The 25,353-nt window shown below is 49.9% G+C and overlaps 3 protein-coding genes across 5 annotated transcripts in view; all 3 read right to left on the reverse strand.

Annotated features, from left to right (window-relative positions):
* Positions 1-421: 421 nt before the first annotated feature.
* Positions 422-2,682, reverse strand: ndufaf4 (NADH:ubiquinone oxidoreductase complex assembly factor 4). The gene is made up of 3 exons (XM_030345498.1): positions 2,452-2,682; positions 2,266-2,363; positions 422-1,486 (listed from the first exon to the last, which is right to left on the reverse strand). The coding sequence occupies exons 1-3, from the start codon at positions 2,594-2,596 to the stop codon at positions 1,184-1,186; spliced, it is 546 nt and encodes a 181-aa protein (XP_030201358.1). The 5' UTR covers positions 2,597-2,682; the 3' UTR covers positions 422-1,183.
* A 413-nt stretch (positions 2,683-3,095) lies between these two features.
* Positions 3,096-23,304, reverse strand: dse (dermatan sulfate epimerase). Of its 3 annotated transcripts, XM_030345487.1 has the most exons (6): positions 23,147-23,304; positions 18,039-18,181; positions 12,373-12,626; positions 7,006-7,245; positions 6,372-6,579; positions 3,096-5,651 (listed from the first exon to the last, which is right to left on the reverse strand). In XM_030345487.1, the coding sequence occupies exons 2-6, from the start codon at positions 18,044-18,046 to the stop codon at positions 3,893-3,895; spliced, it is 2,469 nt and encodes an 822-aa protein (XP_030201347.1). In that variant the 5' UTR covers positions 18,047-18,181; positions 23,147-23,304; the 3' UTR covers positions 3,096-3,892. The 3 variants fall into 3 exon arrangements, with proteins under 3 accessions (XP_030201347.1, XP_030201346.1, XP_030201348.1); XM_030345486.1 differs by lacking the exons at positions 18,039-18,181; positions 23,147-23,304 and adding an exon at positions 16,565-17,279; XM_030345488.1 differs by lacking the exons at positions 18,039-18,181; positions 23,147-23,304 and adding an exon at positions 16,569-16,708.
* A 566-nt stretch (positions 23,305-23,870) lies between these two features.
* Positions 23,871-25,353, reverse strand: part of nt5dc1 (5'-nucleotidase domain containing 1) — a 41,753-nt gene continuing 40,270 nt past the window's right edge. The window contains exon 12 of the mRNA XM_030345495.1: positions 23,871-25,288. Within this exon, the coding sequence (XP_030201355.1) occupies positions 25,173-25,288 (116 nt within the window). The 3' untranslated portion in view covers positions 23,871-25,172. The remainder of the gene's footprint in view (positions 25,289-25,353) is intronic.

Raw genomic sequence — 25,353 nt, forward strand, 5'->3', positions numbered from 1 at the left:
CCGCCTGGTACAATCACATCCCCCGCGTTGCTCAGTGTTATAGTTCTTTAATGTTAACATCTTGTACCATGGAACTTGTGGATGTTTGGAACGCGCATGTGTAACAGAGTTAGAAATAACCTATTTTGAATTTCTAATCATCTTCGGGTCCACTTAGTTTGAGCCACCGGTTGAGTTGTAGTTTTAGAGGGGAGTTGTAGTTTGAGTGGAGTTGTAGTTTTAGAGACTCCTGGTGCGTTGTAGTATCCCTCGTTGCGGAGGAAGGGCAGGTGGTTGTAACACAACAACCATCCTGTTAGGAATTATAACTCATCTAGTATTCTTTAGAAAGCACATTCTATATCAGAAACTCAGTAAACCTTTTGAAATTATCGGAGAAAGAGATTCAGTGAAATATGGGGCAAGATATGAAAAGACAAAATGTATAACAAAGTAGTTTATTAAGAAAGACCATGTGCGCATCAGCGGCTTTCAGACGACCAAAGAATACAAACAAACCTTTTGCACGTCTGAGTTCAGAGAACCAAGTTCTCCAGAACCAAGTTCTAGTTCAGACAGCCCGCTGCCCATCTTCATCCTGAGAGCAGCTCTACAGTAGAAGCTCTAACCCCTCTGATGACAGAGCAGCTCTACAGTAGAAGCTCTAACCCCTCTAATGACAGAGTAGCTCTACAGTAGAAGCTCACCCCTCTGATGACAGAGCAGCTCTACAGTAGAAGCTTTAACCCCCTGTGATGACGTAATATCGCTACTCTTGATATAAATTAATTATGTGGCCATTGTTTTATGGCAACATTTTTGGACAGAATTATAGACAAAAGATTTGAACGAAAAAAAAAAAAGGATTTGAATGGAGTTCCAGAATGGGAGGCTGTGGTTGGGGGCTGAAGCCGCCTCACTTGACCTGGCTCTGGTGGACTGGGTTAGGCTGCACCACTGAGGCCCTTCACTCATCAGATGGATTTTAACCCTCATGGTTGACTGAAATAAAATGGAAATCCCCCAAACAAACCCAGTCATGCCTGACTGAAGCCTGGACCCACTCATGATCGAGCTCCAACATCAGGGCCTTCAAACGGGGGGGGGGGGCATCACAGACACGTCCTAAAGCAGCATCACAGACGCTTCACTGCGATCAATAATAACTTCACTGGGATCAATAACTACTCCGCCCGCTGCGCCCCTAGGAGCCCTTGATCTGCTTCTGGCCGTCGCGCTGCGGCGGGAGGATCTTGACGTTGAAGGGGATGAAGAACTGCAGCAGGGCTGTGGTGTCGGCCGGCGCCAGGCAGTACTCCAGGGCCACCCTCTCCGCCGTCCACGTGGCCGGCTGCGTCTTGTGGCTGTTGAGCGCCCGCAGCGCCTCCACCAGGGACAGCCGGCCCTTGGGGACGTCCGTGATGTCCGCCAGGCCGTGGCCGGGCCCCGGCAGGCTGAACTTCAGGGGGCGGCGCTCCACCGGGAGGGCCGGGGGCCCGGGCACCGGCTGCAGGGGGGGGGGGGGAAAGAAAGAAAAAAAAAAGTCCCTTGTTTTGCAATTTGTGACATCACAAATGGGGGCCTGTTGCACACCTGTTGATCTATCCAATCCATGACATGGAGCATGGTGTCCGAGTAGAAATTGGTTCCTCCCAGCTCCCATGGCCTTCCAGTTCAAGGTTTTATAGAAACTCGAGGTCAATGTCGACTCATTAAGACTCGTTTGATCGCTGGGAAACTCATTTAAAGTCTTGCAAACACAATACAAGCAAACCATTTAACTCCACTACCACAACTGGTCTGTTTAAAAAGGTCTCATGGTTCAATATGGGATCACCGCCTGTTGATGCTCTAGTCCTAATCATATCTTTATACCTCAACAGGCTCGTGATACTAGGACACATTTATGTCATGTATAAAGAAATTTCCAGAGAGTAACCGCCTCTTAACACGGGTGAAGGTTCGCATCATAACCCGGTGAAGGTCCTCCGTATCATAACCCGGTGAAGGTCCGTATCATAACCCGGTGAAGGTCCGTATCATAACCCGGTGAAGGTCCGTATCATAACCCGGTGAAGGTCCTCCGTATCATAACCCGGTGAAGGTCCTCCGTATCATAACCCGGTGAAGGTCCTCCGTATCATAACCCGGTGAAGGTCCTCCGTATCATAACCCGGTGAAGGTCCGTATCATAACCCGGTGAAGGTCTATCATAACCCGGTGCAGGGTCCGTATCATAACATTATAACATGACGCAGGTGATGTAAGATGAGGACGGGCTCTGACCTCTGCGGGCAGCGGGTCCTCGGACTGGACCCACACGGTCTTCAGGAGCGACACCAGCGGCTCATTCTTCCCGTGGATGACCTCCGAGACACCGGCCGCTGCCGAGGGAAAGGTTGGGAGAGAAGGTTTAATATCCCCGGTACCGGAGACGACCCCGGGCCTCCAAACGGGACGGTGTGGACTCACCGTCTGAGCTGCTGACTGGAGGTAGGACCGGGGTCTTGTGCCTCGGCGCGACGAGAGGTTTCTCCTTGGATATCTCACGGATAACGCGGTTTTCTAGATTAAAATTCCTAAACATACGCGAAACCCGTGCGCCCATGTTTGACATGTTACTTAACCGGGTGACTAATAAAGTTCTGGCCTTTATTTACGGCGAGAGAGGAGGTTCCTGCGCCTCCGCCGCGTGGTCGGAAGAGGAACTTTAACATCGTCATTTATTTTCAATGCCAGCAGATGGCAGCATTTACATTTATTAATAAAAGTGGCGCAGTAGAAAATAGACTATAAATATGACTGGCTGAGGTAAACCAAAGCTGCTCATTATCAGGCCAAACAATGTGTTAGGTGGAGAAGTTAATAGTTATGGATAGTTTTTTTAAAACTATAGATCGAAAATAAAAGTTTTTCTAGTTTTCTCATAAAATGTAAAAAAGTAAACAAAACTGTGCATGCGTGTGTGTCTGCGTGTGGTTACTGAAAGACCGATCATGGCATGGGATTCATCAATACAATGTTACGTGTCCACTGATTGAAGGAGGTCTTTGGCTTTCTCAATGCTTGAATTCGTTCACCACCAATCACCAAAAAGAAGCAAAGTCGCCACCAACTCATAAGCATGTAATCATTTTAATACCCAATACACAAAAACAACATCACAAAAATAGATCATGTTTTTTCCGTATATATATACACATGTTTACGTGTTCGAAGGAATAACCTAGATATGTTGCATCTCAAGTACAGGAGGATGAGACAGCATCAGGGGCCTGGACAAGACATCAGGGGCCTGGAGGAGGCATCAGTGTACTGGAGGACAGAGGAGGGCCTGGAGGAGGCATCAGTGTACTGGAGGACAGAGGAGGGCCTGGAGGAGGCATCAGGACTGCCCTTGAGCAAGACACCTCAGCTGGCCCTTCATTTGATGTGCCTGAGTATCAAGAACCTCCCAGTAAGAACCTCCCAGTCAGTCACAGGATAAGTGGAAAGGCTGAATGGTCAAACTGAACGGGGGCTGGTCAGCCTGACAGCGGATTGACCCAACTGGGGGGGAAACTCCCTGGTGAGGTCGGTACAGTGTCGGATTTGAATCGGTTGTCACGGCTGCTTAAGGTCCCCCCGCGTTTCACCAGGTGACCGGGTCACCTTGTGGATCACTCCTCAGCATCCCGTTCTGGTTCCCCTGGTAACGACACTGGGAGGGGTGCGCTGGTCCAGGGTCCGGCCTGACACCCTCATCCCGGGGCCTTTTTTTCCCCGCCCCATCCTGACCTAAAGACATCCAGAGCTCTGGGGACCAGACTGTTGTAACAAACACAGCCCCTCCTGGTGCAGCGCACGCGTCTCAACATCCCTTCTGGGATTCGTGACCTCCCCCCGGGATGGCCCGCGTCGCACACCGATGACATCAGCACTGCGCGCGGGAGCAGGAGGAGTAGAGGTACAGCAGCACCGCGCTGTCCGCCAGCAGCAGGCCGTAGAAGCCCTTCTGGAGGCGTCGGCTGCGCGGCTTGGGCAGCCTGAACAGCATGGCGCCCAGCAGCAGGAAGAAGGTGCTGATGTTCCCCAACAGGAACAGTCTGATGTAGGCGTTCGCGGCGGGCGGGCCGCCGCCCCCCGCCCCCGCCGCCGTGGGCGCCACCTGGACCTCCTTGAACTTGCGGCCCTTCACGGAGGCGTCCTTCCGGTTCTTGCGGCTGTCGGCGTACTCGATGAAGGCCCGCGAGTCTCCGTCGCCCTCCTCGGCATCCTCGGAGACGCGCCGCGGGCTCTTCTGCCGCTCCTTCTTCTCGCTCAGCTCCACCTGAGCGAAGAGGTCGGGCAGGCTCTCGGAGAGCTCGTCGGCCATGTTGACCTTCTTGCCGCCCTTGCCCTTTCCCTGCTTCTTGGACATGCTGAACATCTTCTCGATGACCTCCTCCGTCCGCTTCTTGTCAGAGAACTGCAGCAGGCGCTCGGCCGTCTTGCGGAAGCTGGCGGTGTTCAGCACCCGGCCCAGGATGTGCCTCTCCATCTGCTGGAAGACGGGCATGGCGTGCTGGAGGTTGTCCTCCACCACGTTGACGTACTCCTCCACCTCCGCCAGCGGCGTGGGCGGCGCCGACGGCGTCTTCTCGAACACCACCTTCTTCTGGTCGACAAGCACCATGGCAAACAGCGGCTTGCTCGGGGCCGCGGCGGTCAGCAGGTACACCGTGTAGCTGTGGTCCTGCGTGGACAGGTACAGGTCCACGCGCTCCGCGTCCCCGCGCAGACTGAAGCTCCTCACGACCACGCCCGGGCCGAAGAAGACGTAGGCCACCCGGGTGCGAGGGTACCTCAGCGGCATGGTCACGTTCACGTAGTTGGAGCCGTTGTAGGGGTACCCCCTGGGGTAGCCCCAGTACCCCAGCTGCCCCTTGTCGCTGAAGCCCGTGTCGTCCATCCAGAACATCTTGTAGGAGTCCTGGCCGTGCCTGATGCAGGCCCCGTGCACGCCGTCCACCTCGGCCGCCCGGAAGGGCGCGTCCGTGTTGTGGAAGAAGGCGCTCATGGCGCGCGTGGGGCTGTCGGGCTCCAGCTCCACGTGGTCCACCACCACCAGCAGCTGGGGGTGCAGCAGCAGCAGGTTCCTCTGGAAGCTGCGGAGCTTCAGCTCGGGGCTGTAGGTGGACCGGGCCTCCCCGCGGACGAACACCAGGCCCTGCCGCTGCATTGCCGCCTCCACGCTGGCCTGAGCGTCCGCCGCCGGACCCTCCTTGTAGCGCAGCCACTTGGAGTCGCAGGCCTCCGTGACCTGGCCGGCCCAGGGCCCGAAGCAGCCCCCGGCGGCGGGCGCCACGGGGCCGAACAGCACCGCGTTGTTCAGCAGGGTGTACTTGGGCCCGTACAGCGCCTCGGTGATGAAGGGCACGCCGTTGGGCGCGAAGGTGAAGGTGTTCTGGTCGGGGTGCTCGTGGCCCGCGTTGAAGTTCCTCCAGCCCTTCACCCACTCGCGGTACTTGTTCTGGTGGACGATGTCGAAGATGGCGCGGCCGCCCAGTTTGCCCGCCTTGAAGGACAGGAAGGAGTGGTTGGTGTCGGCGGTGAGGGCGCTGCCGTAGGTGACCACGCCCCAGTCCAGGAAGTGGTGCAGCTGGGGCGTGCCGAAGTCGGGGGGGGGCGTGGCCGTCAGGCTGGGGTCGTACCTGCAGGTGGCCAGGGACAGAGAGGACCATCAGTACATTATGATAGACAACATCTGTATGGTGGAAACACCAGGACCCAGGTCACTTTATTATCTAAGTCAATCAATAAAGAAACAAAGAAATAGTTTTAACTAGATAAGAAAAAGGTATCTTTTTATTTATACTTCAATCTACCCCTCTCTCAGTATCCCCCCCCATGCCCCCTCCCCAGAGGACCTGAGTCTGAAGGGTCTCTCTCTCCCCAGAGGACCTGGTCTACAGGGTCTACAGCAGGGGTCTCAAACTCGCGGCCCGGGGGCTAATTGAGGCCCGCGGGACGATATTTTGTGGCCCCCTACTTGACACCAAAGTTTAGTGTTAGTGTGTTGTTATCAAACACACGGCTTGCCACGCTTTTTTATCGCTTGTGATTGGGGGACCAGATGTCCCAATTTTGAGTTCCGTGTCCTGAGGCCCGACAAAAGCCAAAGGACGCTAAAATATCCCGGTTTCCACCAACCGCTATGAAATGTCCCCCGCTGTCAGCGATTACATAGCCAACGTGATCTAATTATAGCCCAAGCATCAACTTAGATTGGATCAGTTGTGCTTCTTTATTTTTGTTGAATACTTGATACGGCCCGGCCTGACCCAGACTCTACCTCCAGCGACGCCCAGGTAAGGTGAGTTTGAGACCCCTGATCTACAGGGTCTACAGTGTCTGAAGGGTCTCTCTCTCACCAGATGAACTCTGTGTGCAGGGTGCACCAGCGCTGGCCTTTCCCCCTCACCCCGGGTCCCTCCGTCACCCGGTTCTGGTTGATCTGCTCCGCCAGCCAGTTGCCGCTGCCGTTGCGCATCACGAAGCGGTCCAGGAAGACCAGCTGGCTCTCGGGGCCGTAGAACCAGTTGTAGTTGGAGTCGGCGATGGCCACCGTCCTCTGGAAGCCTGAGGAGACAGCGAGGGTCACGTTAGGAACGCACTGGAGACAGGCTGCTAAGAGAGACAGGCTGCTACCGGAGAGACAGGCTGCTAAGAGAGACAGGCTGCTACCAGAGAGACAGGCTGCTAAGAGAGACAGGCTGTGAAGGGCCTCACCTGCACCTCCTCCTGCTCTTCCTCCTCCTCCTCCCCCGCTACCATGAGGAGGAAGAGGAGGAGGCGTACCAGGCAGGATGGTGCGGTACATGAAGAGGAGGAGGAGGAGGAGGAGGAGGAGGAGGAGGAGGAGGAGGAGGAGGAGGAGGAGGAGGAGGAGGAGCAGCCTACCAGGCAGGACGGTGCAGTACAGGAGGAGGAGGAGGAGGAGGAGCAGCCTACCAGGCAGGATGCTGCGGTACATGAAGAGGAGGAGGAGGAGGAGCAGCAGCCTACCGGGCAGGATGGTGCGGTACATGAAGGCGTAGTGCTGCAGCAGCCATGGGTGTTGGAAGTGTCCGATGGAGAAGTGCCTCTGGACCAGGTGGATGTACTGGAAGAGGGAGCGCGTGGTGTAGCTGCCGTACGCCACGCCCTCGTACACCGAGCCGTCCGTCACCTCCTGCAGGAGCACCATGGACTTCTCCATCACAGACAGTGCCTGCTTCGCCCACACGTACGCCTCCTGGAGGTAGCCTGGGGGAGGAGGAGGAGGAGGGGGAGGGGGGGGGGGGGCGGAGCAGAGAGGAGGGGGGAGGAGGAGGGGGAGAGGGAGGAGGAGGAGGGGGAGCAGAGAGGAGGGGGAGGGGGAGGGGGAGGAGGAGGAGGAGGAGGGGGGAGCAGGGAGGAGGAGGAGGAGGAGGAGGGGGGAGCAGGGAGGAGGGGGAGGGTTAGAGACCTGTAGCTTCTCACGGGTACATGCAGCCCTGGTGTATTGACATCACATTCCCGTGGAGTCAGTAAACAGACTGTAATCCAAAGCGCATTACAGGAGGAAGACTATCAAAGCAGACGTTTACAGCAACAAGGAACAAAACAAAACCTGCTTACACTCCAGAGAGCAAACCCATCCAGATCAGAAGCTGACAGAGTGATAGATAAATAACACATTGGAATGATTAGTTGCTAGTCAGAAGGGATGTTGTTGAGCGTGATGTAACCTGTACGAGACCGCAGGCTCAAGAGCAGAAACCGCTAGCTGTCCGGCTAGCATGAGCTACGTCTCCCGTGTCGTTTAGGACTTCTGTTCATTATCGAAATACAGCAACGCTTTTCCTTTAATATCGCTTTCAAATGTTCATATTAACAGTTCATAGCTGTAATAAAAACAAGCATGTCTAAAGAAACACGTCTAAAGAAAGAGAGCTAGTGAAAAGGCCTTTCTCTCCGAATACTACAGAGGGGCTCAGACCGCTAGGAAAATATGATGCTAGGGGACAGAGCCCTCTCTCTGTCACACACACACACACACACACACACACACACACACACACACACACACACACACACACACACACACACACACACACACACACACACACACACACACACACACACACACACACAGTTTACTATGGGAACTGGGACCACATAATGAATGCACACAGCCGCAGGTCTTTGAGAAGTGGTGGTAGTGGTTTCCACCGTCTATGGGTTTACATGGCGGCAGTGTTACTGGGTCTGTTTCACCTGGGGGGCCGGGGGGGGGACAGCACTCAGAAGCTATTGCCACCAAACACAAACTCCCATTTAACCCAGACAGCCGGTCTAACAGACCCCGCCCCGCCTGCTTTACCTAGGAGACGGTCAGAACTAGCAGTACTATGTGACCACCTATCTTTAAGTTGGACTGTCTATCTTTAAGTTAGACCGTCTATCTTTAAGTTGGAACGTCTATCTTCAAGTTGGCCCGTTGATCTTTAAGTAAGACTGTCCTTTGTAAACATCCAAAGAAATGAAGTCGAAACTAGGCTTTAGAAATGCTATTCCACACACACACACACACACACACACACACACACACACACACACACACACACACACACACACACACACACACACACACACACACACACACACACACACACACACACACACACGCAGTAGAAAAACACAGTGCTAATGCTAATATAACTACATTGCTACGTAACGTGGGTTGCCTGGTATGTGGCAATTTAGCCTTGCGGCTAGCAGATAGTAGCTCAGTCAATCAATCCAATCACAAATTGTCAGGGTTCTAGATGATCACGGACCAAACAAGCACATGGCTTCAGTTGGAACTGAGAGCCAGTTAGCTAACCCTACCCCTAGTAGAAACTAAACCTGACCGCTCCGCCAGAGAGGTAAGCCGATGAGTGGAACGAGGTTGGCTCAGTGCTTAAGCAGGCAAACGGAAATACTTGAAAATAACTCATTTCAATAATAAACAAGGAATAAATATAATTATTTCTCACTTGCACAAATGACTCAAATATTTTAACCATGATCAATGATCAACAATCATCAATGATCAATGTTTCAGCTTTCCCTAAAATATCAAAATGGTAGCCAACGAGAGGCCAGCCGTCCCCAGGTGGATTATGGGTAACCAGTCCGATTAAACATCTGTCTGGGAGCCCAGACGTGCAGACACCTGCATCGGAATGCTCCCGTCTACCCTCTGAACCCCGTCTGTCCCCGAACCTCCCCGTGTGTCCAGGGTGAGACCGGGTCCAACAAAGAGACCGGGTCCTATAGAGAGACCGGGTCCTATAGAGAGACCGGGTCCTACAGAGAGACCGGGTCCTATAGAGAGACCGGGTCCCACAGAGACACCGGGTCCCATAGAGAGACCGGGTCACAGAGAGACCGGGTCCTATAGAGAGACCGGGTCCTATAGAGAGACCGGGTCCTATAGAGAGACCGGGTCCTATAGAGAGACCGGGTCCTACAGAGAGACCGGGTCCTATAGAGAGACCGGGTCCTATAGAGAGACCGGGTCCTACAGAGAGACCGGGTCCCACAGAGAGACCGGGTCCCATAGAGAGACCGGGTCACAGAGAGACCGGGTCCTATAGAGAGACCGGGTCCTATAGAGAGACCGGGTCCTATAGAGAGACCGGGTCCTATAGAGAGACCGGGTCCCACAGAGAGACCGGGTCCCACAGAGATACCGGGTCCCACAGAGAGACCGGGTCCCACAGAGAGACCGGGTCCCATAGAGAGACCGGGTCCCATTGAGAGACCGGGTCACAGAGAGACCGGGTCCTATAGAGAGACCGGGTCCTATAGAGAGACCGGGTCCTATAGAGAGACCGGGTCCTATAGAGAGACCGGGTCCCACAGAGAGAACGGGTCCCACAGAGAGACCGGGTCACAGAGAGACCGGGTCCTATAGAGAGACCGGGTCCTATAGAGACCGGGTCCTATAGAGACCGGGTCCTATAGAGAGACCGGGTCCTATAGAGAGACCGGGTCCCACAGAGAGACCGGGTCCTACAGAGGCCGGGTCCCACAGAGACCGGGTCCTATAGAGAGACCGGGTCCCATAGAGAGACCGGGTCCCACAGAGAGACCGGGTCCCACAGAGAGACCGGGTCCCACAGAGAGACCGGGTCCCATAGAGAGACCGGGTCCTATAGAGAGACCGGGTCCCACAGAGAGACCGGGTCCCACAGAGAGACCGGGTCCCACAGCGAGACCGGGTCCTAGAGAGACCGGGTCCCACAGAGAGACCGGGTCCTACAGATACCGGGTCCTATAGAGACCGGGTCCTACAGAGACCGGGTCCTACAGAGAGACCGGGTCCTATAGAGAGACCGGGTCCCACAGAGAGACCGGGTCCTATAGAGAGACCGGGTCCTATAGAGAGACCGGGTCCTATAGAGAGACCGGGTCCCACAGAGAGACCGGGTCCTACAGAGACCGGGTCCTATAGAGACCGGGTCCCACAGAGACCGGGTCCCACAGAGAGACCGGGTCCTGCAGAGACCGGGTCCCACAGAGAGACCGGGTCCCACAGAGAGACCGGGTCCCACAGAGAGACCGGGTCCCACAGAGAGACCGGGTCCGTTAGACCTCAGAAGTTGCGGGGCTGCTGAGCTTGAGGACATTGACCCGCAGGCCGATAAAGGACACCTCCGTCTTGGTTACCACGGCGACGGGGCGGCGTGTTAAGGGTGGACGGCCGGGAGTGAAACCGGGGACGGGTGAGAAGGAGCCAGGAGCCCTTCAGGGTTCAGGCAGAGGGAAGGGAAGACGCGTTCCCAGACTTCTAAGATAATTTCACAACCCAAAAAAAAACAGAGACACCATCCAATAATTCCAGCGTCTACTCCTCAAAAATTTTACTGGGAGCCAATTCGATGACTCCCCAGAGAACAACAAGTGCTGGCTGAGAGAAACCCTTCTCCCCCAGGCCCTGCCGGGAACTGGTCGACGTAGAAAACCTTTTCCATGCATGAAAAGAAAGAAAATAATGTTTAAAACCCAACTGACTTCCTGAATAGACCTTTCAGTGCGTTTAAACCTGTATTCTTTCTTTGTTGCTGACATTCTTTCTTTCCTTGTCGTCCACAGAGAGAAGGAAAAGCCCGGAGGAGCCTTCAGCCCAGCGCCCAGACAGAAGCCCTAAAGACCGCCTCTTTGTACCAGGAATCTAATCCCTCATCCTATCGTACTCCAGTAGAGGCCAGACCTTTCACAACGGCCCTACCGCCTCTCTCTGCCAAACACACAAACATAATCTGTCTTTAACTTAGACCAGCTATCTTTTATTAAAACCATCTTTAATAAGACCATTCATCTTTAATTAAGACCATCTATCTTTAACTAAGACCATCCATCTTTAACTTAGACGATCCATCTTTAACTAAGACAATCTTTCTTTAAGTTAGACAATCTTTAAATAAAACCATCTTTACGTAAGACCACCTATCGGAAGGTAAGACCATCTTTAAGTAAGACAATCTATCTTTAAGTAAGAACGTCTATCTTTAATTAAGACCATCTCTAAGTAAGACTATCTATCTTTAATTAAGACCATCTCTAAGTAAGACTATGTATCTTAAGGTAAGACCATCTTTAAGTTAGACCATCTGTCCTTAAGTACGACCAGCTATCTTTCTCTCGCAGTGCCTTTAGAGGTTTGTATTCTTTCTTTCCAACACACCAACATAACGAAGGACAGCTGAACGTTTTTCAAGGAGCAGGGTATGACCTGCGGTCTGCAGCTCAATCTGATGCGAGGCTTTGATAAACGGGAGAGGATGGTGGAATGGGGGGGGGGGGGGGGGGGGGGGGGGGGGAGGTCCTGGGCGGGTGACTGAACGGAGGTTTCAGGCGGATAACATTTCCTTCCAAGAGAGGAAACACTCGCCTCCCGTCGCCGTGGGAACATTTGACCAGGAGGGGATGGAGACAAAGCTGAGCCGTTTATGAATAATGAATTTATAGTCTGGAAGAGCTGGAATACGACCAGATTATTAGGAAGTTCATTTTTCCATTGGAATAGTTTTAGTGTGACATTATTTTGATATTTCATGAAATAATGTTTTGGAGCATTGGGTGAAATCCAACTTTAGGTCATCATTGTGTCTGCCTATTCGCTTAAGAATTGTTTACCAGCCCAGTGGAATGGGGTTGGCAAGGTTAAACAGCAGGTGGTGTCAGCAGACCGGTGGGGATACAGATCGGAGGGGTTAGGTTAAGGTTAGCAGGAGGTGTCTGTAGCTTGGGTCATGCACAGGTTGGAGGGGTTAGGCTAAGGTTAGCAGGAGGTCTTCTTACCTTGGGTCATGCACAGGTTGGACGGGTTAGGTCAAGGTTAGCAGGAGGTCTTCTTACCTTGGGTCATGTACACCAGGCTTCCCGTCAGCAGCGCCACACAGTTGGTTGGCTGGTGGTTGTGGAGGTACTGGAAGCCCCAGCCGCGCACGTACGACTTCTCGTACATCAGGCGCGTGGCGTTGCCGATCACCTGCAGGAAGCGCTCCTGCTGAGCCTGGCTCAGGAACTCAAACAGGAAGTCATATGCCGTGGCGAAGCCCGTCAGGGAGTGGGCGACCGGGACCTCGTCCCAGGGAGCGTCCTTCACCAGCCTGGAGGAGACAAGGGGAGAGGAGATGAGAAGAGGAGCCTGGAGGAGACAAGGGGAGAGGAGATGAGATGAGAAGTGAGGAGACGAGATGAGACAAGAGGAGAGGAAAGCAGAGGAAGGAGAGGAAGGAGAGGAGAGGAGACAAGAGTAGAGCAGAGGAGAGGAGACGAGAGGAAGGCAAGGCAAGGCAACTTTATTTATATAGCACTTTTCATACACAAGGCAGACTCAAAGTGCTTCACATATAAACATTGTCATACAATTAAATAAAATAATAGATAAGTAAAACAAAAACATATGCAAAGAAATGGGTAAAATAGAAAGTTAAAAAGGCATTTTAGTATTAAAATAGAAAATATAGGCAAAGTTATTTTTAGAAAGTGCAATGTATTTAAGATTTAGCAGAAAGCTATAGCATACATAAAAGTCTTCAGTCTTGTTTTAAAGGTGCTCAGAGTTGGGGCAAGTCTTAAATCCTCTGGGAGTTTATTCCAGCTATTTGTTGCATAGTAACTAAATCCTGCTTTCCCATGTTTCGTGTTTACTCTGGGGATAATTAACAGATTGGTCTCAGAGCTTCTTAGTGGTCTAGAAGGCTGATGTAGTGGAAGCATATCAGTTAAATATTTTGGGCCTAAACCATGTAGGGATTTATAGGTTAGCAACATGATTTTAAAATCAATTCTCTGACCTACAGGAAGCCAATGTAACGATTTCAGAATTGGTGTAATATGATCAAATTTTTTGGTCTTTGTTAGAACTCTAGCAGCAGCATTCTGAACAAGCTGAAGCTTCCTCAGAGTTTGTTTTGGGAGACCTGTAAGGAGACCATTGCAGTAATCAAGCTTACTAGTGATAAAGGCATGTACAAGTTTTTGTAAGTCTTCGGTGGACATGAGCCCTCTAAGTCTTGCTACATTTCTAAGGTGATAATATGCCGAATTTGTAACTGATTTGATGTGACTGTCGAAATGTAAATCTGAATCCATGACAACCCCTAGATTTCTGGCTTTGATTTAGGTTTTCAGGGACAGAGAGTGAAGGTGTTGGGTTACTTTAAGCCTTTCCGTTTTAGAACCAAATACAATTATCTCTGTTTTGTCCTCATTTAGTTGAAGGAAGGGGGAGAAGAGAGCAGAGGAGCCAAAGAGGAGAGGAGAGAAGAGAAGAGAGGAGAGGAGACAAGAGGAGAGGAGAGAAGAGAATAGAAAAGAGGAGGAGGAGAGAGAGGAGAGGAGAGGAGAGGAAGCTCTTTGACCCAGGCAGGGAACATGGGACCTGCTAGAAGGGAAGGGGCTAAGGGGTCTGTTTCTAGGAGGCCTACAGGTAGACTGAGGACATTAAGGAGCAGGTAGGGGTTAGGAGGCATCCTGCTCTAGTCTACTCAACAACCCTTGAGTAGACAACGTGTTCTTTCTCTTGAGCTGTCCCAATATAATTCATTGACCATTAGAATTAGCCAGATGAAACTTAAATCGACACAGAATAATTCCAACAAAAATATTTGCTCCACTGAAGCAAACTGGGAGGCTGAGTTTCCAACACATGTGATGCAAAAAGCTTTGTTTTAATTTGCCATCAGCAATCAGGAAACGCGTAAAAAGTTTAATTTCCTCCGCCAAACCTTGTAATTAGAGTTTTAATATACGTGTTCTCTTTTGAATTGTAAAAACACTAGGTAGGTAGCGTTTTAGAAGGCTGTAAATCTGCCTGGTGAGCATGGAGATGAAACTAAACGTCTTTTAAAAGTTACAAACAGCTGACTCTTCTCTTTTGTAAAGCACCAAATGGTTTCTGTGGTAAATAAAGAAAAGGTGTTTTCTTGGAAGTATCTTAATTAAATATAGACAAACATAAAAGGGGATTGAATTCAGATGTTTCTTAAACCACGGTTGGAGGTCTGGTAAAAGCACACAACACCAAGACGCAGCAGAGCACGGCTTTGTCCGTTTTAGACGCGACCGTCAGGACACCAGCGCGTTCCCCTTCCCCTCCCAGTGAATATCAAAGACAGGCCTTGGGCATCGGCACATCCGCCCTGCGTCCGTCTCCCGGGAACGTCCGCATGTATCAGAGGGGCTGAAGGCTCCCCTTTCAACATGGGCTTATACTGCACCCCCAGGAATCTACTCCTGGGGGGGGGGGGGGGGTTGGTTTCCTCTCATTCATTCGAGTTAGCAATCATCATGGCACCTATGAAAATATCTAGAATTGCATGGTTTATAATCAAGTACATATTTAATCCATGTCCATACTTTACAGCGATCACATATCTAAAAGAGAGAAACGTTAAGTGGCTTTGGATAAAAGGGTCTTTTAGTGACCGAATAGTGAACCACAGACCAGGGAAGGTGAACCTCTACCACTGCTCCTGTAAGTCCTGTTCCATCCCGCAGAAGGAATCCAGACCTCCAGCCGGGTTATTGAGCCTTATCTCCGTGCTCCGCAGCGTCTCAGCCCCAACAGGAGCACTTGACGCAAGTCATCACCGGTACGTGTCCTGAACTCTGCCAAAGCACACAGAGCACTTCACTCCAGTGTGTGTACACAAGACTCTGCTGCCATCTGCTCCTCCTACGTCAGGGTGGTCTGATACCTGCAAATACATCGTGGTGCAACCCTTAGCCTAACGCCTAACACTAGCAGCCTCAAATCACAGAGCTACGAATACAACTCTTCAAACAAAACCTGTGGTTCAGTGGTGTTTATTTTGCTACACGCCGCCATGTTCACTACGCTATCTAGATTCTCCCGTCGCCAAGTAGATCCACGAGTCATTGCCAGCCAACAGTGGGAGTGATCAGCAATGCAGCAGCAGCCTTCTATTATCAGAGGCTGAAGGCATTCCATGGGAGGGAAATGTATTGAAAGCCAGCATTAGAAAGTTAGAATCACTCCAGAGGGATTATCGTCCCAGAAAGGCAGGAGGTTTACCCTTCAATGCCTGAAGAGGAAGATTAATGCAATTCTTCAAACCGTGAGGCAATACAGAAAAAGAGCCTTGAAATCTAACAAATGCGTCTTTGGCCCAAACCCAGACCTGTACACTGACCTCAACCTCCAAACCCTCAGCTTAACAATACCACATGGCTGCTTAAACATCTAGACATCTCTACGCCTGAACCTCCACCGCCCCACTGAGGTAGCGGGCCTCAGACCTCAAACCTGAGCATCTCGTTCCATCCCAACCGGGGCTTTGCTGCAGGACTCCTACAGCTGCTGAACACATTTCCTGCAGCCGGCTCCTTGTGGGCCCCAGACAGCGATGGAGGTGAACCCTGGGCTACGTTCTGATTGGCCGGTGAGCCAGCAGAGGGGCCCACTGCCTCAGAGGTCAATTCTCCAGATACCTTTCTGTGATTTCAACCGAAAAACAAGCTGTACATTATCCCCTTTGTCCGATAGCTGCCATGGCAACGATGGAGTTTAACAGTGTCATTCGTACTTAATGCTACCCGCTGCTTGACTAGGGTACTACGCTAGTTCTATCCTACGGTCCGGGTCTGGTTCTTTGCTAGTTATTTGCCACTATTCTATGCTACGGGGGGGTTAGATGGGTTCTATGTTAGTTCTATAAACAGGATTATTTGCTACTGTCAGTTCAGTTCCGGACCAGTTCCTGACGGCCTAGGACAGCAGTGAACAGCCTCCTCCGAATATTGCCGTCGTCGATGAAGACGACTTCAGGAAGTGGACTGCCGAGGCCTGGGAGATGGTGATCGCTACAACGCTTCGATTCCAGAGGGACTCAGATGGGATCGAGATCCATTAAAGAGCAGGACGAGGTCGGGAACCACAGGCGGGCTTGCGTACGTCCGGGGCTGGACCCCGGTGCCTTGGACCGGGGGGGAGGGGGGGGTCTTCGCCACTCTCCTTCCTTGTGTTGATCATACACAGACAGTGAAGGGGTAGAGAACGAAGCAGAAGCAGAAAAAGTACCAACTAGGCTGAGCGGCCATCCTCTCCATGTAGTCGCGGGCCAGGTCCAGGGCTCCGGCGCGGTGCGGGTACAGCAGGCAGAACATGGACAGCGCCCCCAGGTTGTTCCCGTACACCTCGTTCCAGCGGGCGCTGAACCTCGCCGGGCTCCAGGGGGGCAGGTATTCCTCGGGGTGCTCCAGCATGGCCTCCCCGGCCTCGCGGATCCTCCGGGCCAGGTCCCGGTGGGTCCCGGACGCCCGGGCCTGGAGCTCCTCCACGTCGGCCCGGTCGAAGTACAGCATGGGGTGGCCCTCGTAGTTCCCCCCCATGAAGGGGACGCCGCCGCTGGGGTCCACCTCCTCCGCCGCCGCCGCGGGGGGAAGCAGGGGCCACAGCAGGCTTAACAAGAACACCGTGGGGGCCCCGCGCGCAGTGGTGTGCCTGAACGCGTTCATCGAACGATAGTTCATGAACTCGTTCATATTTTGGGACGAACGTGAACTGGACGTACTGTATTACTGCCTGATGGACGTCACTGTGAACTCGTTCATTGTGGTTTCTGTGGTCCGGCCCGCTGACTCGGTTTAACGTCGTTCAATGAGGGAGGTTATTTGTTTATCAACACGGCGGATGCGCGCGCAGAATGATCGCAAAAAATAACGTTTGTTTGACCGGTTGCCATGGTTATCTCCGTGTAGTTCTTTTGCAGTTGCGGTGTTGTCAGCTTACTGTTACATTAAACTGCAATCAGAAAACGCGGTTATATGCTATAGACCCTAGTATCTGTGGTAAAAAGGCTGGGACGAATTTCAAGTTATAAATATGTACACTTTATGTTGAAAGTATAAACCGTCGCGATTCCGATTGAAACGAATGGCGCAGTGATTATTCTTCAAAACGAGAGCTGGTCAATTGTGAAACATGGGTTTATCTGTAATCAGACAACGTGGTTATATGATATAGACCCTAGAGTATCTGCGGTATAAAGGCTGAGACGAATTTCGAATTATAAATATGTACAATCCATAACGTTAGCTCACGTGGCTCATAGCTCAGCGGACTAGTATACCTCCTAGAATCATTGCTTGTTGGCCGTAAACGGAAAGGGGGGCTGTTTACGTTTGGTTGTAGTCTTTTCGCTCGCTTCTCCGTCTCAACAGTAGGGCTAGAACCGAGCGAAAAGACTACAACCAAACGTGAACACCCCCCCTTTCCGTTTCCAGCCAACGAGCAATGAGTCTTCCAACAGAAATTAATTGGATTTTCAAAATGCGCTAAATGTGCAATAAAACACGATAGAAACTGTATTTCGCTACGATACTTGATTCAACCACTCTATTTCATTCTAGACAAACCAGAAAGGGGGCTCAATGTTCAAAATACCGGATAAAAATAATAGCTCACAGCAACATATTGAAAAAAAGAACTATGAACTAGTTCATTTTTTGGAACTGTGAATTTAGCTCAAAATTTTGAATTATGAGTTCATTACCAGTTCATTTTAAAATTTGTGAACTGAAGATTTGAACTAGTTCACGTAGAAAGTGAACTTTCCCAACACTGCCCGCGGGTGCAGGGTCCCATCGTCCCATCAGAGAGACGGCCGTGGCATTGCCGGGGGGTGGGGGTCCTCAGCTGGAAAGGAGAAGATGCAGAAGAAGAAGGGTGGGTTAGGGATTGATCCACCAACCACCTAACTGTAACCTAACCCTCTCACCCTAACCTAACCCCCTCACCCAAACCTAACCCCCTCACTCGAACATAACCCCCTCACCCTAACCTAACCCCCTCACCCTAACCTAACCCCCTCACTCGAACCTAACCCTCTCACCCTAACCTAACCCTCTCACCCCATAACCCTCTCACCATAGCCTAACCCTCTCACCCTCTTACCCTAAGACTCTCCCCCTAACCCACTCACCCTAACCCTCTAACCGTAACTTAACCAGCTAGCCCCAACACTCTCATCCTAACCTAACCTAACCCCTGTAGACATGTCCCCCCCCCCGCCTCCCCCAAGTAGCCCCCCTCCCCCGTGCTGACCAAATAAATCAAAGATTTTATGGAACGGAGCCACGATTTCTGCTGTTGCAAGAGTCGAAGGTCAGCAAAACAAGTTCAGTTTGTCAGTGACTAATTGTTCTTGCACATAACCGTGTTACGGTAGTTCCCGACACTGATAATGAAATAACGTTTCTAAATCTCTGGCCTCGATATATTTAGAAACGTAATCATATCTAAGCAAACTCATCGAAGCAGAAGCAGGTATCCAAATGTCAGTATCCTAGTTGGGTCTAGGCTACACAATGTTGTGACGTTAACCACGTATTTTCATCCGTTTCGGCTGCTTCATTGGGATAACAAATACATTTGAGTAAAGAGTAGCAGGCTATCTGCCCGTGTTAAGTAGTTTTTTTCTTCTAATAGCAGCTACCCTGAAATGAGGAAAGAACAGGGAAGTTTTCTTCCCTGCTTAGGCCTAAAAAAAAAAAAGTTTGGTTGTCAGTTGAGGTCATGGTAGGTAGGGAATTTATTCTATTTTTTTATTTAATTTTTTTCCAGCGGCAGCGAATGATAGGTAGGTTGTTTTCATTTAAAAACGAGAAAATTCGCTCATCCTTGTACAGAATGAAGAGGTGCTGTACCAAAACGTAATTATAGTTTGCATTAAAAAAATAATAATCTTTTTTTTTTTTAAATATAGCTCATAAAATAATTTGGGTCGCACATAAATTGACAGGGTCGGTCGGAAACCGGAACCAAACAAAAACATATTTTAGGCCTTACAGGAAAGGTTTCTATAACCCTTCCGGGAAGGGTTTGTTATATACAGGAAGGGTTTCTATAACCCTTCCTGTAAGCTCAGCCTCTTTTGGAACACAGTTTCTCTGAAACTGATAAGAATAAATGGAAAATGGCACATAGTTTTGCACTTCATTGTTTTTGTACCCTGTAATGTATTTTTAATTTTTAATTATTTATGGCCCTACATCTCTTGCACGGTTGTACAAAACAAATGTTAACATGATTTTGATGATTTAGGCCATAAGCTCCATCAATTTAAGATAGTTCAACAGAAAAATACAGACTGTTGAAACTCTTGAACCAATTAAATGTTGGATGATTTTAAAGTAACGCAAAGTTTATAACCTTTAAATATAATTTGCCTTTTTTTTGTGCCCTTCTTGTTAAACACTGAACCCTCCTTGGCCCCCCTAGTAAAAGATTTCTATAACCGCCACTGAACCTAACCTTCATCTAACCCTAACCTAATCCTCAAACCTGACCTTCTCACCCTAACCTAACCCTAACCTAGCCCTAACCTTCACCTAACCCTATCCTTCACCTAACCCTCAAACCTGACCCTCTCACCCTAACCTAACCCTCTAAACTAACCCTAACCCTCTCACCCTCTAAACTAACACTAACCTAACCCTCCAGAAGGGTCTGTTTTCCTTTGGCTTTCGTTTTTTCTTCCCAAACCCCGGCATTCCTGGGATAACAAGAGCCAGATGTGTTGCTGATCATATGGCGCCCTGCTTCAGGCTCGGCCCGTCATTGGGTAGAAAGCGACTCCAAAGACCAATCAGGAGGGGCGATTTCTACCGATACACCCCTACGTCAGGGTTGTGTTAAATGATGACAGTGTCCATATCGATATGAATGTCTCTAATATCTACTCATCGGAGGGGATGCTACTGTCTGCTGTCGTCCAGATATGATATAGTGTGTATAAATATTGAGGACAGGTTTAAGGTCTGTCTTTCTTTCACCGCTATCTTAAAAAAACAAGTTAGGCGGATGCAAATGAGTGACGTTAAATGATGTTTCAAACGATATCTGCATTCATACAAAATATGCAGAAAAAACATGATAATTCACGACGTCATCAAACGTCATAATTCATTGCTGGTCTATTACTCCAACATGGCTAGAAGCTGAACACTACGTTCGTTAATGAGTTGATTATGTGTGAAACAAAATGGGGAAAAAGGTGATCTGCAGCAGACTGCTCCCACCTATGTGGCAGAACGGTCGAACAGTTTAAGTTTTTATTTGAACTGCGATAGGAGACTCATCTGGAGTCGGTAGACAGGTCGCCGGAGGTCCAGACAGACCTCAGTAGTAGGCTATCTTGTTTTCTGTGTGTGTCGTCAAGTTAAACAGGAAGTAAGGGTTAGGGGAGTCTGCCATTTGACTGGACGTTTCTACTGCCTTTCAAAAGAAAAGTATGATGGGTTGCTGTTAGATGGCCTGAGAATGCACAGAAATTGTACATGGGTCCTATTGTGTCTATTGAAATGATAGGCTATCAAACACGCGTGTGTATTGGTACAAACATGCAAACCTCATTGAAGGTACAAACATCTGCTCTTACGATGGAACTTCAATGGAGTGTATTTATCACGTGGCTCTTCACACACACACACACACACACACACACACGTTGGAGTAGCTTGTTGGAGTGAAGGGGTTAATGAGAGATTTGGACAGATTTCCTGAAAGCACGACCGGCAGTAATGTAAAGTGATGTCACACACAACACATACCACACTGGCCTTCCTGAAAAACATTTAGTTTGAAACAGCTGTACAATACGGCTGTGTAAAATATCGAAATATGAAGGCCTGGAAATGTTTGTTTTTAACAGAAAATTCCGATGTTGTTTCTCTTGGCTTGCAATCTGATTTCTGATAAATCCCATACTTATGAATCCATAAGTATGGGACACAAACCAATGCACAGAAGGAACCAGAGGAGTGGATGTGGGGAGTCCCAGGTAGCCCACCACGAGTGTTATCAGGCTACTGATAATTTTGGCATTTTGGCATTCCAAAATACAAACACACCAAAAACCGGCTAATGAATGCAGCCATGCTACATGAGTGTGCTTTGGGCTTTAGGGATGAGAAGTGCAGCTTATTTCTTTAGAAACCCTTCCCAATGAAATAAGCCTTTGTGTAGACTATGCCCCCGACGTCTGCTTCCGTAGATTAGGTATACAGTAACAGCTACCGCTAGCAAAGAAGCTAACCTACACTGATCTTGTGGAATAGTCAGCATTGTTTCAATGTAAACTATGACGACATTGATGACCTGAAAGATTTCCAGAAGTCCTGAGAGGTTGTCAATCACGATATTATAATGAAAAGTTGATGAAGTGTTTCAGTTTATTGGCGGATGCGACAGTGTGTCGACCAGGACTGCTCTGATGAATACTGTACTACATGAAGCTAATCGCTTCATAAATGTGCATGACAAACCAGAAGCTAAACAAAGACAGTCTCATTTCCTATCAGCTCTTATGTAGGCCTAGATCTACATAACATATATCTATACATATAGATAACACATATCACACCCAGAAATAGAACCAACATTTATTAAATCGAACGCATGCATCCAAAAGGATAAAGGCAACAAATCAGTATCAAACTAGATCGTTCTATACCTTATTTAGTGACCTATGCACCATCTAGAAAAATCAAATGCATGAAACCTATTCCTCGGGATTTGATTCGCTCTGATGCCTGTCAACGGAAAAGAGGGCGGGGCATATCCACGGGCCGATATAAACAAACTAAAGGCCTTAATACAAACATTGTGGTAGGATGGGCTGATGTCGTTAATGAGGCTGAAGAGGAAGTATGCAAAACCTTTTTAGCACATTTTAGAAGTTTTAAATATTAGGAAGTGCACCTTTAAATAAATCTAAACCTTCTCCTCCGTGAGTTGATTTCCTTCTGGTTCACATGATAATGAGTTGACTTCCTACTGCTTAACATGATAATGAGTTGATTGCCTCTACTGGTTCACATGATAATGAGTTGACTTCCTACTGGTTTACATGATAATGAGTTGAATCTCTACTGGTTCCACCCTTCCCCTACTCAGCAGGCCCTGTCTCTCCCAAGTACAGGTCCTAATCCCAGTACATGTCCAACAGAGTAATCCCAGTACATGTCCTAATCCCAGTAGGTGTCCAAGAAAGTGATCCCAGTACGTGTCCTATAGATTTATGTTCTAATCCCAGTAGCCTACATGTCCTAGAGAGTGATCCCAGTACATGCCTTAATCCCACTACTAGAGATTGATCCCAGTACATGTCCTAATCCCAGTAGGCTACTACAGAGTGATCCCAGTACATGTTCTTATCCCAGTACTAGAGAGTGATGGGCTGACTGGCCGCCGTGTCGCAGAGGCTGACCTTAATTGCAGGCTTTGACCGCGCGACACAGAAACCAGTAAGAAACCAGTATAATTAACCCGCAGTGGGTCCAAACCACCGGTACCTCCTCCAACCAGAAGCTGTCTTCACATCTTACAAGTTATTTCTTAACAAAGTTAAGACCTGAGTACTTAAGAGGGTTAGATGATTCCAGGTTATCTCTCTGCGTGATTGTCGATATTAACCTTAAAACGGTTAGTGATCCTTGGTCATCGCTCTTTGTGTTAGTCGATATTAACTGTAAGAGTGTTAGATGATCCCAGGTCAGCTCTCTGCGTGTTAGTCGATATTAACCTTAAGAGGGTAAGATGATGGCAAGTTAGTCGATATTAACTCATCTGAACTAAGGAACGAGGATCAGGAGTTCTTACCGGTCGGAAGGTGGAGGAGCATCACCTCGTCCTCCGCGGGGTTTCGGGCTCATTCTTCGGATTAAAGTAGAGTCCGCAACGATATTCGATAACGGAAACTTTGAGGGGCGCAAAGTTCCACGGCGGCGCGAGGAGGAATCTGGCATCGGACAGCGCGTCACGAGGAGGGGCGGGGGCGGGGCTTAAAGGAGAACTAATGAATTAAATGGTTCTCCAGCCAGACCCCAGGTAGGCGGTCCCCCTCCCTGACCCACACACCGTCTCTTACACACACACACACACACACACACACACACACACACACACACACACACACACAGTAGACCCGACACAGCGTCACACAAATACACACGGACGCAAACACAGAAGGGCCCCACACACCATCACCAAACACACACACACACACACACACACACACACACACACACACACACACACACACACACACACACACACACACACACACACACACACACACACACACACACACACACACACACAGTAGAGTCGACTCTACCAACCATCTTGCTTGTGGTTCACACACAGTAGGGTTAGGCAGTACTTCTGGTCCACAGTGGGGTTAGTCAGTACTTCTGGTTCACAGTGGGGTTAGTCAGTACTTCTGGTTCACAGTGGGGTTAGTCAGTACTTCTGGTTCACAGGGGGGTTAGGCAGTTCTGGCTAACTCTGCACGGCAGCCAATAAAGACACAATACACTGCATCAAAAATCCCAGTTATATTTTATTGCCAGAACATCAACACAACTCGCCGTGTTCCTCCGGCCCCTGGAGACCACACGATGCCCCCGTATAGCTAACGCGCTGCGGGACCCTTCAGGGGGACCCGAGTGCTACAGCAGCATCACTCTGGCCGGCCCCCCCCCCTTTACCAGGAGCTCACCTTAAACACACATTATGGCACAAATGACGCAAACCAGCCGCACGAGCGCTCGAGACTCAGCTATAGCATCTCGCAGCGTCACTCCGAAGGAAAGGAGAGGACTCGCATTTCACTCCAACACATTTCACGGAAAATATGATGAGAACATCAAGCATGAGGAATATTCACCTCATGGTTCTGGATCCTGGTATGGTTTTTGACACACACAGCACGGGAGAGATAGGATTTGACTCATTCATTTCTTTACGAACAATGTCCCGATTAACAACTTCACAAAATACTGGCAACAGGAAAACATCCAACTTTAATATTATATCCCAGTTACTAAAATACACATATATGATGAAACAGAAACTAAACTAATAAGTGGTGTAATAATAACACTGAGTGGCACACAAATAATTTTTTTACCCGAGGTTTGATAAATCATATTCAGGAAGGAAAAAGGAAAGAGAAGTAGGACTTTTATTGTGGTAAGCATCAGCATTCTTATGTTCCTAGAAAAGCTCTGCTGATCAATAACTGGTGCATTGGTATTTATAAATGTGCCCTTCACAATAAGATTAGGGAGCGCTATGCGTCTTTTAGAACTAGCTGCTGAGCTGCTGACTCACTACTTCACACGCACTTATTTTGACGAGTGGTATTTCCACATGTACGGTACACATTAAGACTACGCCACGACGTTCAGAGGACACGGAGGACTACATTCACATTCCTCTGCAGCACAATAACTGCTGCTGCAGAGTGGACCATAGAGAGTGTGTGTGTGTGTGTGTGTGTGTGTGTGTGTGTGTGTGTGTGTGTGTGTGTGTGTGTGTGTGTGTGTGTGTGTGTGTGTGTGTGTGTGTGTGTGTGTGTGTGTGTTTGTGTTTATGTTGGCTCTGGGGGTGGGAGGGGTCAGGGGTGAGGGGTGTGGAGGCACATGTGATGACGTTGATGAAGGTGGAGGAGGTGGAGGAGGAGGAGGTGGTGGTAGTGTCGTCGGTGGTGGAGGAGGAGGAGGTGGTGGTAGTGTCGTCGGTGGTGGAGGAGGAGGAGGAGGTGGTGGTAGTGTCGTCGGTGGTGGGGGGATGGAGGAGGTGGTGGTGGAGGAGGTGGAGGTAATTGGGGTGGGGTGGTTCCTCATGACGCGTCCCGGCTCCGTCCGCCCTGCAGGGAGTCGGGGGGCCGAGGGTAGTAGCCGCTGGTGGGGGGCCGGTCGGGGGAGAAGCGAGGGAACTTGTAGTCCAGGGGAAGACCTGAGGGGAAAAGGTCAAAGGTCACCTCTGAGTCCCAGTGTCTCAGCTCCACGTGTGTGTGCGCG

This window comes from Gadus morhua, chromosome 21 (assembly GCF_902167405.1).
Source record: "Gadus morhua chromosome 21, gadMor3.0, whole genome shotgun sequence".
In the NCBI taxonomy this organism is placed as follows: domain Eukaryota; kingdom Metazoa; phylum Chordata; class Actinopteri; order Gadiformes; family Gadidae; genus Gadus; species Gadus morhua.